The 13748-nt window shown below is 54.5% G+C and overlaps 1 protein-coding gene across 1 annotated transcript; it reads right to left on the bottom strand.

The window, feature by feature from the left end:
• Nucleotides 1-1018: 1018 nt before the first annotated feature.
• Nucleotides 1019-10586, bottom strand: LOC144736567 (trypsin-2-like). Its single transcript, XM_078619123.1, has 5 exons — nt 10501-10586; nt 7057-7213; nt 6435-6694; nt 6195-6328; nt 1019-1518 (listed from the first exon to the last, which is right to left on the bottom strand). Exons 1-5 carry the CDS (start codon nt 10538-10540, stop codon nt 1369-1371), a joined length of 741 nt encoding a protein of 246 aa, XP_078475249.1. The 5' UTR covers nt 10541-10586; the 3' UTR covers nt 1019-1368.
• Between the last annotated feature and the right edge of the window lie 3162 nt (nt 10587-13748).

Raw genomic sequence — 13748 nt, 5'->3', positions numbered from 1 at the left:
AAAGAAATCACTTCGAACGTCGACCGCCAACTGAAGTGAGCGCAATTTGCTGCTGGAGTTGGCGCATCGAGATGGGGCGACGTGGTCCACAAAGTAGCACCACAGCCGCCGTCTCTAAGCTCCCAATCGCTCGGAGGCCGGTCGCAGGTGCAACGGGGAAATTTCTGACGAAGGCTGTCTTCTGGTGAAGCTCGTGGTAAGTACTGGCGTAAATGTCGTAGTCAGATGGTAAATGTCGTAGTCAGATGGTAAATGTCGTAGTCAGATGGTAAATGTCGTAGTCAGATGGTAAATGTTGTGGCTTTGCTCTCCAACACACCGATGTTGCTGTACTAGCAACGAATTGGCCAAGTTCTGTTTACGTGACAAACCTTACTGATTTGCTGTGTCGGGTGGTGGCGGGTTTAACGACACATTTATATATTTACGCGATCTAACCCTAAAAAACGATCCGAATCAACTTGAAGAGCAATGTCCAGGCCTTCGCACGATGTGGATAACATTCGCAAAACACAGCACTGGCAGACTCTAGTTTGGTGCTCAGATGCTACGAAACGGTGCAGCGACCCGCGTAGAGAGCGACCCGCGTGGAGAGCGACCCGCGGACACAGCGACCCGCGGACACAGAGACCCGTGGTTCTATTGATAACACAGAGGAGGGGGAGTGAAGGGCTTTTTGAGGTTGCGACTGGGAAGGAATTGGCCGACTACTTCGGAGGTCCCCGAGGTATTTGGCGGATTGGAGTAGTTGGGACTTTCGTGCGAGTGGTGGCCTCTGCGCAAGTCCAGGGCGTGGTGGTGGTGGTGGGGGGCAGATTGGAGGAGATGCAGATGTTGCAATTATGCGTTCTAACCCACACAACAACAAACAACAACAAGAGGTCGCCCGTGTGGAAACAGCGTTGGGATTCTTCATCGGACAGAATAATCGGCACGTTCAGTAAAATCAACCCCCCATAGGGGTTTTCAACTAAAAAGGGGACGGAGAGAAGGATCGACTTACACTCAGTGCGACACGGCGGTTGTCAGGCTTTTATTATCGTCAAGTGAACAGCGGCCACGTGAACTCAGAGACACAACGTGTGCTTCCGTGCGTGTGAGCGTGTGGATGTACGTGTGTGTACGCGTGTGTGTATACACGCATGTGTGTGTGTACGTGTGTGGGGGGGGGGGGGGTCCGGTGGCGCAGTGGCTTGCGCTGCGCTAAGAACCCGTCGAGCCGAGTTCGATTCCCGCTCACGGCCACCATGAGCACCTCTCGGTCACCTCAGCCTCAAATAAAAAGTCCGTGTAGTTAGTACCCATGCTGTCGGTGTAGATGGTACTCATGGTATCCGTGTGTTTGGTACTCATGTGGTGTCCGCATTCCTAGTTGGCGCTCATGGTCTCGGCGATCCAGGCGTTGTAGTTGCACACCTTGGTGTAGACGCCCGGGTAGTTGGGTTCCGCACAGCCGCGTCCCCACGACACGATGCCCTGCAGCTGCCCGTTGCACACCACGGGGCCTCCAGAGTCTCCCTGCACCCAGAGGCGATAGGGGGGGGGGGGGGGCTCATTAAGCCGGGCGCCTGTGGCAGTACAGCAAGTGGGGTAGTACAGCAAGTGGGTAGTAGGGTGACAGTACAGCAAGTGGGTAGTAGGGTGACAGTACAGCAAGTGGGTAGTGGGGTGACAGTACAACAAGTGGGTAGTGGGGTGACAGTACAACAAGTGGGTAGTGGGGTGACAGTACAACAAGTGGGTAGTGGGGTGACAGTACAGCAAGTGGGTAGTAGGGTGACAGTACAGCAAGTGGGGTAGTGGGGTGACAGTACAGCAAGTGGGTAGTGGGGTGACAGTACAACAAGTGGGTAGTGGGGTGACAGTACAGCAAGTGGGTAGTAGGGTGACAGTACAGCAAGTGGGGTAGTGGGGTGACAGTACAGCAAGTGGATAGTAGGGTGACAGTACAGCAAGTGGGTAGTAGGGTGACAGTACAGCAAGTGGGGTAGTAGGGTGACAGTACAGCAAGTGGGGTAGTAGGGTGACAGTACAGCAAGTGGGTAGTAGGGTGACAGTACAGCAAGTGGATAGTAGGGTGACAGTACAGCAAGTGGGTAGTAGGGTGACAGTACAGCAAGTGGGGTAGTAGGGTGACAGTACAGCAAGTGGGTAGTAGGGTGACAGTACAGCAAGTGGGTAGTGGGGTGACAGTACAGCAAGTGGGGTAGTGGGGTGACAGTACAGCAAGTGGGTAGTGGGGTGACAGTACAGCAAGTGGGGTAGTGGGGTGACAGTACAGCAAGTGGGTAGTGGGTTGACAGTACAGCAAGTGGGCAGTGGGGTGACAGTACAGCAAGTGGGGTAGTGGGGTGACAGTACAGCAAGTGGGGTAGTGGGGTGACAGTACAGCAAGTGGGTAGTGGGGTGACAGTACAGCAAGTGGATAGTGGGGTGACAGTACAGCAAGTGGGTAGTGGGGTGACAGTACAACAAGTGGGTAGTAGGGTGACAGTACAGCAAGTGGGTCGTGGGGTGACAGTACAGCAAGTGGGTAGTAGGGTGACAGTACAGCAAGTGGGTAGTAGGGTGACAGTACAGCAAGTGGGGTGACAGTACAGCAAGTGGGTAGTGGGGTGACAGTACAGCAAGTGGGTAGTAGGGTGACAGTACAGCAAGTGGGTAGTAGGGTGACAGTACAGCAAGTGGGGTAGTGGGGTGACAGTACAGCAAGTGGGGTAGTAGGGTGACAGTACAGCAAGTGGGTAGTGGGGTGACAGTACAGCAAGTGGGGTAGTGGGGTGACAGTACAGCAAGTGGGGTAGTGGGGTGACAGTACAGCAAGTGGATAGTGGGGTGACAGTACAGCAAGTGGGTAGTAGGGTGACAGTACAGCAAGTGGGGTAGTAGGGTGACAGTACAGCAAGTGGGTAGTAGGGTGACAGTACAGCAAGTGGGTAGTAGGGTGACAGTACAGCAAGTGGGTAGTAGGGTGCAGTACAGCAAGTGGGTAGTGGGGTGACAGTACAGCAAGTGGGGTAGTGGGGTGACAGTACAGCAAGTGGGTAGTGGGGTGACAATACAGCAAGTGGGTAGTGGGGTGACAGTACAGCAAGTGGGCAGTGGGGTGACAGTACAGCAAGTGGGGTAGTGGGGTGACAGTACAGCAAGTGGATAGTGGGGTGACAGTACAGCAAGTGGGTAGTGGGGTGACAGTACAGCAAGTGGGTAGTGGGGTGACAGTACAGCAAGTGGGTAGTGGGGTGACAGTACAACAAGTGGGTAGTAGGGTGACAGTACAGCAAGTGGGTAGTGGGGTGACAGTACAGCAAGTGGGTAGTGGGGTGACAGTACAGCAAGTGGGGTGACAGTACAGCAAGTGGGTAGTATGGTGACAGTACAGCAAGTGGGGTGACAGTACAGCAAGTGGGTAGTGGGGTGACAGTACAACAAGGGGATAGTAGGGTGACAGTACAGCAAGTGGGTAGTGGGGTGACAGTACAGCAAGTGGGTAGTAGGGTGACAGTACAACAAGTGGGTAATAGGATGACAGTACAACAAGTGGGTAGTAGGGTGACAGTACAGCAAGTGGGGTAGTGGGGTGACAGTACAACAAGTGGGTAGTAGGGTGACAGTACAGCAAGTGGGTAGTGGGGTGACGGTACAGCAAGTGGGTCGTGGGGTGACAGTACAGCAAGTGGGTAGTAGGGTGACAGTACAGCAAGTGGGTAGTAGGGTGACAGTACAGCAAGTGGGGTGACAGTACAGCAAGTGGGTAGTGGGGTGACAGTACAGCAAGTGGGTAGTAGGGTGACAGTACAGCAAGTGGGTAGTAGGGTGACAGTACAGCAAGTGGGGTAGTGGGGTGACAGTACAGCAAGTGGGGTAGTAGGGTGACAGTACAGCAAGTGGGTAGTGGGGTGACAGTACAGCAAGTGGGTAGTAGGGTGACAGTACAGCAAGTGGGTAGTGGGGTGACAGTACAGCAAGTGGGGTAGTGGGGTGACAGTACAGCAAGTGGGGTAGTGGGGTGACAGTACAGCAAGTGGATAGTGGGGTGACAGTACAGCAAGTGGGTAGTAGGGTGACAGTACAGCAAGTGGGGTAGTAGGGTGACAGTACAGCAAGTGGGTAGTAGGGTGACAGTACAGCAAGTGGGTAGTAGGGTGACAGTACAGCAAGTGGGGTAGTGGGGTGACAGTACAGCAAGTGGAGTAGTAGGGTGACAGTACAGCAAGTGGGTAGTGGGGTGACAGTACAGCAAGTGGGGTAGTGGGGTGACAGTACAGCAAGTGGGGTAGTGGGGTGACAGTACAGCAAGTGGATAGTGGGGTGACAGTACAGCAAGTGGGTAGTAGGGTGACAGTACAGCAAGTGGGTAGTAGGGTGACAGTACAGCAAGTGGGTAGTAGGGTGACAGTACAGCAAGTGGGTAGTGGGGTGACAGTACAGCAAGTGGGGTAGTGGGGTGACAGTACAGCAAGTGGGTAGTGGGGTGACAGTACAGCAAGTGGGTAGTGGGGTGACAGTACAGCAAGTGGGCAGTGGGGTGACAGTACAGCAAGTGGGGTAGTGGGGTGACAGTACAGCAAGTGGGGTAGTGGGGTGACAGTACAGCAAGTGGATAGTGGGGTGACAGTACAGCAAGTGGGTAGTGGGGTGACAGTACAGCAAGTGGGTAGTGGGGTGACAGTACAGCAAGTGGGTAGTGGCGTGACAGTACAGCAAGTGGGTAGTAGGGTGACAGTACAGCAAGTGGGTAGTAGGGTGACAGTACAGCAAGTGGGGTGACAGTACAGCAAGTGGGTAGTGGGGTGACAGTACAACAAGGGGATAGTAGGGTGACAGTACAGCAAGTGGGTAGTGGGGTGACAGTACAGCAAGTGGGTAGTAGGGTGACAGTACAACAAGTGGGTAATAGGGTGACAGTACAACAAGTGGGTAGTAGGGTGACAGTACAGCAAGTGGGGTAGTGGGGTGACAGTACAACAAGTGGGTAGTAGGGTGACAGTACAGCAAGTGGGTAGTGGGGTGGTAGTGATGCTTCTCCTCTGGGGCTTTTTTGGTTTCCTCCCACATTGTAAAAACGTTCGGTGAGTGGGTAGGTGAGTGATGTAAGTGAGAGGTAGGTGAGAGCTGGGTAGGTGAGTGGGGTGGGTAGGTTGGGTAGGTGAGAGTGGGGTAGATGAGTGGGGTAGGTGAGAGTGGGGTAGGTGAGTGGGGTAGGTGAGAGTGGGGTAGGTGAGTGGGGTAGGTGAGGGGGTAGTGGGGTGAGTGATGTAAGTGAGAGGTAGGTGAGAGCTGGGTAGGTGAGTGGGGTGGGTAGGTTGGGTAGGTGAGAGTGGGGTAGATGAGTGGGGTAGGTGAGAGTGGGGTAGGTGAGTGGGGTAGGTGAGAGTGGGGTAGGTGAGTGGGGTAGGTGAGGGGGTAGGTGAGAGCAGGGTAGATGAGGTGGGTATGTGAGAGTGGGGTAGGTGAGTGAGGTAGGTGAGAGTGGGGTAGGTGAGTGATGTAAGTGAGAGGTAGGTGAGAGCTGGGTAGGTGAGTGGGGTAGGTGAGAGTGGGGTAGATGAGGTGGGTAGGTGAGTGGGGTAAGTGAGTGAGATTGGTGAGAGCGGGGTAGGTGAGTGATGTAAGTGAGAGAGGTAGGTGAGAGCTGGGTAGGTGAGTGGGGTAGGTGAGTGGGGTAGATGAGGTGGGTAGGTGACAGTGGGGTAAGTGAGTGAGATAGGTGAATGGGGTAGGTGACAGTGGGGTAGGTGAGTGGGGTAGGGAGAGTGGGGTAGGTGAGTGGGGTAGGTGAGAGCTGGGTAGGTGAGTGGGGTAGGGAGAGTGGGGTAGATGAGGTGGGTAGGTGACAGTGGGGTAAGTGAGTGAGATAGGTGAGTGGGGTAGGTGAGAGCGGGGCAGGTGAGTGGGGTAGGTGAGTGGGGTAGGTGACAGTGGGGTAAGTGACAGTGGGGTAAGTGAGTGAGATAGGTGAGTGGGGTAGGTGAGTGGGGTAGGGAGAGTGGGGTAGGTGAGTGGGGTAGGTGAGAGCGGGGTAGGTGAGTGGGGTAGGGAGAGTGGGGTAGGTGAATGGTGTAGGTGAGTGGGGTAGGTGAGTGGGGTAGGTGAGTGGGGTAGGTGAGAGCGGGTAGGTGAGTGGGGTAGGTGAGTGGGGTAGATGAGTGAGATAGGTGAGTGAGGTAGGTGAGAGCGGGGTAGGCGAGCACCTGGCACGAGTCCTTGCCGCCCTCCATGTACCCCAGGCACACCATGTTGTCGGTGATGTCTCCCGGGTAGCCGGACTCGCAGTCCGCCACGCTCAGCACCGGCGCCTGCACGCACATCAGCACGTCCGGGCTGCCTGGGGACCCGCGGGTGGTGGGGGGGGGGTGAGGAGACACGGTGAGGAGACACGTGGATGGAGACATGGTGAGAAGACGCGTGGATGGAGACACGTGTAGGTGTACCTATGGCGGTCTCGGTCTCGCCCCAGCCCGAGATGGTGCACATGACGCCCACGGCTGCGCAGGCGGTGGGCAGGGCCACGGGCTGCGCGTAGGCGTTGAGCGTGGCCGGCTTGGCCAGCTTCACCAGCATGATGTCGTTGTCGATGGTGCTGGAGGCGTAGCCCGGGTGGCGGATCGCCTTGGAGGCTTGGATCCACTGTTCGGTGCCCTCGCTAGCGAAGATGTTGTGCTCGCCGATGCGCACGGAGATACGGGACGCGCTGAGGGGGGTGAGGGGGGCAAGCGGGTGGAGGGGGGGTAGACACAGACGAGCTTATCACACGCCTCACCTCACCACCCGCGCCTCATCACGTGGTCTATTGTGACGAAACCTCACCTCATACCTCACCACGTGGTCTACTGCGACGACACCTCACCACGTGGTCTACTGTGACGACACCTCACACCTCACCACGTGGTCTACTGTGACGACACCTCTCCTCACACCTCACCATATTCCTCACCAGACACTTCACCTTATACCTCGCTTCTCACCACCTGATCTACTGTGAATACACCTCTCCACACGCCAGACCGCACGCTTTCACCACACCTCACCACACCTCACCCGCCCCCCACTCACGTCTGGTAGCAGTGAGCGGCGGACACGACCCACTCGTCGCTGATGAGGGAACCGCCACAGAAGTGGTAGCCGATGTTGAGGGAGACCTGCCACGCCTGGGAGTGCGGGACGCACTCCTCGCCACCCACAATGTGGTCTCCTCCCAGCGGAGCCGCCGCTGTCAAGGTACGTGGAGATACATACAGACACGTGGAGATACATACAGACACGTGGTGACACAAACAGACACGTGGTGACACATACAGACACGTGGAGATACATACAGACACGTGGGATACATACAGACACGTGGTGATACATACAGACACGTGGAGATACATACAGACACGTGGAGACACATACAGACACGTGGTGACACATACAGACACGTAGTGACACATACAGACACGTGGAGATACATACAGACACGTGGGATACATACAGACACGTGGTGATACATACAGACACGTGGTGATGCACACAGACACGTGGTGATACATACATACACGTGGAGACACATACAGTCACGTGGTGATGCATACAGACACGTGGAGATACATACAGACACGTGGTGATACACACAGACACGTGGTGATACATACATACACGTGGAGACACATACAGACACGTGGTGATGCATACAGACACGTGGAGATACACACAGACACGTGGAGATACACACAGACACGTGGGGATACACACAGACACGTGGATATACATACAGACACGTGGAGATACATACAGAGACGTGGAGACACATACAGACACGTGGTGATACATACAGACACGTGGAGATACATACATACACGTGGAGACACATACAGACACGTGGTGATGCATACAGACACGTGGAGATACATACAGACACGTGGAGATACACACAGACACGTGGGGATACACACAGACACGTGGATATACATACAGACACGTGGAGATACATACAGAGACGTGGAGACACATACAGACACGTGGTGATACATACAGACACGTGGAGATACATACATACACGTGGAGACACATACAGACACGTGGTGATGCATACAGACACGTGGAGATACATACAAGTGGAGATACACACAGACACGTGGGGATACACACATACACGTGGTGATACATACAGACACATGGTGATACATACAGACACGTGGTGATACATACAGACACGTGGGGATACATACAGACACGTGGTGATACACACATACCCGTGGTGATACACACAGACACGTGGTGATACATACAGACACGTGGTGATACATACAGACACATGGTGATACATACAGACACGTGGTGATACATACAGACACGTGGGGATGCATACAGACACGTGGAGATACACACAGACACATGGTGATACATACAGACACGTGGGGATACATACAGACACGTGGTGATACATACAGACACATGGTGATACATACAGACACGTGGGGATACACACAGACCCGTGGAGATACATACAGACACGTGGTGATACATACAGACACGTGGTGATACATACAGACACGTGGTGATACACACAGACCCGTGGAGATACATACAGACACATGGTGATACATACAGGCACGTGGAGATACATACAGACACGTGGAGATACATACAGAGACGTGGAGACACATACAGATACGTGGTGATACATACAGACACGTGGAGATACATACATACACGTGGAGACACATACAGACACGTGGTGATGCATACAGACACGTGGAGATACATACAAGTGGAGATACATACAGACACGTGGGGATACACACAGACACGTGGTGATACATACAGACACATGGTGATACATACAGGCACGTGGGGATACATACAGACACGTGGTGATACACACATACCCGTGGTGATACATACAGACACGTGGGGATGCATACAGACCCGTGGTGAAACATACAGACACGTGGTGATACAAACAGACACGTGGAGATACATACAGACACGTGGAGATACATACAGAGACGTGGAGACACATACAGACACGTGGATATACATACAGACACGTGGTGATACATACAGACACCTGGTGATACATACAGACACGTGGTGATACATACAGACACGTGGAAATATATACAGAGACGTGGAGACACATACAGACACGTGGAGATACATACATACAAGTGGTGATACATACAGATACGTGGAGATATATACAGAGACGTGGAGACACATACAGACACGTGGATATACATACAGATACGTGGTGATACATACAGATACGTGGAGATACATACACGTGGTGATACATACAGACAAGTAGAGACACATACAGACACGGTGAAAGTGACACGTCGAGACATGAAGACACATATAGACACGTGCAGGAGATACGCAATGACATGGAGATACAGGGACACACGGTGGAGTACGTGGACACACGGTAGCCACGGTGGGACACGGCGAGCAACGGCGAGGAGACGCGTGCGAGGTCATGTAGCTCACTCACCCCGCTGGGCAGTGCACATCGCTGAAGGTGGAGAGGGCGCAGAGCAGCGGCTGCTGTGCTGCTCTGCGCTGCCCCTCTGCTGCCCTCAACACAAGCAGCCTACAGCACCCGCTACGCCGGGCAGGTCGCCTGCCAATCTCTGTGCAGCCTCCAACCTGCCGAGTTTTCTGACATTGGGCGCTTTCCGGCCGATGTGGCCACAGCCTAGATAATTGGCTACGCGTGGTTTGCTGTGCCAAGGCTTTCTCTGTGCGTCTGGGTCCTCCTGCCCATCGTCTCGTCGCTTGGGTTTCTGGGCACCGCGTACAATCTGCTCTCTTGTAACGCCGCGTGTTTTCATGACGTGATTTTGGTACAACGTGATGAATGTATTAGGGAACAGATTTTTTGAAAATATATAACGCGGATGCGAATTGTATAGAACGCGATTTAGTGAATGGAACTACGTCTCGCGCGTAGGAGTAAGCGGTCGTACGGCGTAGCATCATCACACAAGGCATTGGGATGCTGCTGGATGCTTCTAGCTGCTACCCACGTGCCTCAGTCTTTGTTCAGCCTGCGTTATGCATTTCACGCATTATCGTGGACTGTGCGCCGCCCTATATCATTTGTCTCGCTTTGCGTAAAACTTTTTTTCTTTTAATTACACTGAGCGGCTTCACGACTAACACTGTAACATGCATTTTCACTCATTTTTGGGTTATATGATTAATTATATTATTAAACTAAAACACAGTAATTGTAAAATAATACGTAAAATTACCAATAATATAACAAATTATCATGAAAAATGTCAGTCATGTTCGTGTTTTTGAAACCTACTACCCCTTAACTCCCTAATTCTCTATTGAATCAACGGTTACCATAACGAGATTTTTCCACAATGCAGTGGTCTTCAGGAACGCAACTACTACCGCCACGTTGTAGGAGGACGGACTGTACAGCCAGGTCGCTCGTCGTGGGGACGGGGCCGTTCTCGCAGGAGTGGGCGCGCCATCGCTGCTGTGCCTGGCACTTACCGGCGGCACCCACGAGTGCGGCGAGCAGTAGATAGATCATGGCGAGAGAGAGAGATGCTGACCGCGGTCGAGGCAACAGGCGACTGATGTGCGCCGTCGTCGAGCAATCGCCTCTTATATCCGCGCTTATCTCCGTGACCTTGCTCCTTTATCACCGCCTCCATCTGTACCCTGCCTCCTGCACCCCGCTCCCACCCGCACAGGTGCAAGAGGGAGATGTTGGCTCCCACGAGGTGTTGCTGGTGTTGCCACCTCTCCCGGTTTTCCACGGATCGTCCTCTTCTGGAACGAGGAGGTTGCTTTCCTGCGAAGTTGTCTACAGGTCTTGGGGTGCTTAAGGGAGTAGGCGGGTAGGTAGGTGGGTGGGTGAATAAGTGGGTGAGTGCATAGAGGGTGATTGCGTGAGTGGCCGAGTGAGTGTGTGGTGCCACGACCGCGGAACAACTCTGCAAGCGCCGCGATTCCCTCCCGGCCCCTGCTCTAAACACATACACGCACGCAGCGCACCCACGTAGTGTCCTGGTGGGGGATTGCCTGGCACATCGGGTTTTAATCCGATGGACCCCTAGATGGAAAGTCCCACGGTTTCCCGGGGCCAGGAGATTGGCCGATCCTCGCAGGACAGGTTACGAGAGACTCGCTAATGAGTGCGCGCAGTTTCGAGGGCTGGGACGGGAGCGCGCCATCGCGAGCCTTCTTTCAGAGGAGGAAGAGGAGGAGGAGCTCGCCAGGACAGTGAGGGGGGGGGGAGCCTCCAGGGATACAGACCGGCATAGGGGATGTAGCCGGCCATGTGACCCATTTGCGCAGGGAGGTGACCCAAGCCCTCGAAGAAGTGACCCAAGCCCGCGAGGAGGTGCACCAAGTACGCGGGGAGGTGACCCGAAATATGAACAAATTGCAGTCCACAATGGAGGTAGTCTAGGCCGAGGTGGGGGCCTACACTCCACGGTAGAGGGACTAACCGGGCGGGTGTCCCAATTAGAGGCAGAGTTCGGGCAGATGCGTATCAGTAGTGGGAGGGGGAGTGGGCAAGGGCCTCCTATGGAGCCACCGCCCTCCCCCGGGCGTGTTATCTATGCGACCGTCGGGGGCATCTCGTGAGAGACTGTCCCGAGATCGCCCGCGCTAGACACGCGCCAGGGTTAAATGCCAACGCCTCCTAGAGAGTGGACCAACTAGGGGTGCAATAGACGTGGTCCCAACACAAATGGATGATAATAATGGTGAGCGAGTGACCCCCACGCAGATGCCGACAACAACACCTAAGGACGCGGCGACTGCGAGCGACTGGCTGCGGGAGCTAGTGGCAGGAATCACGGGGGCCACGTGGCTGGTGGAAGGGCAGGTAAATGGGCGGCGTACCCGGATTCTGCAACACAATCGGAGTTGACATAGGCCGCCTACAGGCCCCGGATCGCGCGCTGCACACTGCGAGTGGAGCTGGGATGGGACTGCTGGGGAGGGTCACCCATTGAGGTCCACCTCGGACACCAGGTGTGTAACCAGGAATTCTATGTGCAGCCCCGCCAGCGATGCGCCACCGTGGAGGGCAGCGGGAGTGGTTTCCGTTACTGGGATAGGGGCCGGATCGCCCCCGCTTACCACCCGTGGCCGTTATCCTGGTGTCGGCTGCCACCATCGGGCCCCTCACGGAGGTGCTGGTGCTGGTAACAATGCCTTCCACCGACCCCTCCCACCGGCCATTGGGTGAGGTAATGTTGACTCCTCACCCGGAAGTTGGCGGCGTGGTACGGAGTTGTGGGGTAGGCCACGCTGGTAAAGAGACGGACTGTGGATGTGGAGCTGAGTCGACTTGCTGAAAACTGGTACCAGTCGGGTCAAAATCTGCCTTTGTAGAGGAGGTTCATGAAGGGTGTTACTGGGCAGTTGGACGCAGTCGCCCCCCAGCAACAACAGAGGGCAGAGGAGTGACACAAACAACAACGAGCGAAGTAATCCCAGTCAATACATCCATGGCACCTGGGTCTCTGGGTCTACCCCGTGACCTCCTGTCAGCCAGCTTTCGACACTTTATGTGACGTCAAAGTGCACCTAGCCTGGCACAAGCGCCGTGGTGATGTCACTGCCACTTAGAAGCAAATGGTGGCTGTTGTTATTGGGTGAATGAATGGAAGATGGGTTAGTGGCTAAGTGCGTGAGTGAGTGGGTGGCTGAATGAATGAGTGGATGGGTGATTGAGTGGTAAGGAGGGTTGTCACCTGTTCAATTTTCCCGAGGTTCGTCCTGTTGTTGAGAAAATAGCTGCTATGTGCTTTTGAGAAGGGTCATTGCCCGAAACTCCGTGTTGAGTTTTTGTTGTTATTTTATAACAATATTAACAATGTAGCACTCAAGAGAACAATTCACATTGAGTTACCACCTCTACTGGAATTGCGAAGTATTCGTCTTCCTCTGTTGATACGTCCTGGGTTTTTCCAACTCAAGAGTTGGCAACACTGGTGAGTGGTGGGAGACGGTGGTGTGGCCCTCGCTCTGCTCAGCCACCTTTGTCTCCCCAGTGTCTATTTCTACACTTTGTACCGGGCACTCATATGAGACTGTGGACTTAAGGGGGGATGCTATGCTTAGAACGAATTCATTGCCCCCCCCCACCCTCAGTGCTGATGTTCGCTACAGCCAGGAATCGAACCCAGGTCACTGTTGATTGCGCAGTCGACACCTGCTCACCACCACACACCTTCCCACGACCCCCGTGACCTCACAGGGAGAATATCCAGGTGTGAGGGTTTTCCACTCGGACCAAAGCATTCTCCCCATGGGAGAGGGGGGGGGGGTTACGAGCCCCTGAGGTTTGGTGGACGAGGCAATGACGAATTTACAACTTAGAGGGGGAGGTTGGGGGGGCAATGGCGCGATCGTGACACAGGAGCGAGGGAACCACGCGAGACGCACGCAGCCTGCGGGAGTTGGTATTTCTGCCGCTGCTGTGTGATCAAGCCTAGGGGCACACCCAGTGGCAGCTACCCCTGTGCGTTAGTCTGGCGGTAGGGGGCGATGCAACTGCTGCCGCTGCTGTGTGGTCAAGCCGAGGGGCACACCCAGTGGCAGCTACCCCTGTGCGTTAGTCTGGCGGTAGGGGGCGATGTTGTTGCTGCTTGTGTGATCAAGCCGAGGGGCACACCCAGTGGCAGCTGCCCGTGTGTGAAAGTCTGGCGGGAGGGGGCGATGCTGCTCTTTGTAAATTACATCACGGGTTCTTTAACGTACGTTGAAGCAGGTGACGC

This window comes from Lampetra planeri, chromosome 61 (assembly GCF_965212315.1).
Source record: "Lampetra planeri chromosome 61, kcLamPlan1.2.h2, whole genome shotgun sequence".
In the NCBI taxonomy this organism is placed as follows: domain Eukaryota; kingdom Metazoa; phylum Chordata; class Hyperoartia; order Petromyzontiformes; family Petromyzontidae; genus Lampetra; species Lampetra planeri.
The sequence above is the reverse complement of the archived record's forward strand: the minus strand, read 5'-3'. Positions and strand labels throughout refer to the sequence as shown.

Bases quoted from the DNA above. Each gene is read 5' to 3' on its own strand.
- LOC144736567 (XM_078619123.1), bottom strand. From the start codon at position 10,540: ATGATCTATCTACTGCTCGCCGCACTCGTGGGTGCCGCCG. The intron at 7,214-10,500 runs GTAAGTGCCAGG...GTACCTTGACAG, and splicing joins CGCACTCGTGGGTGCCGCCG to CGGCGGCTCCGCTGGGAGGA. The intron at 1,519-6,194 runs GTGCTCGCCTAC...CTCTGGGTGCAG, and splicing joins GCGGCAAGGACTCGTGCCAG to GGAGACTCTGGAGGCCCCGT.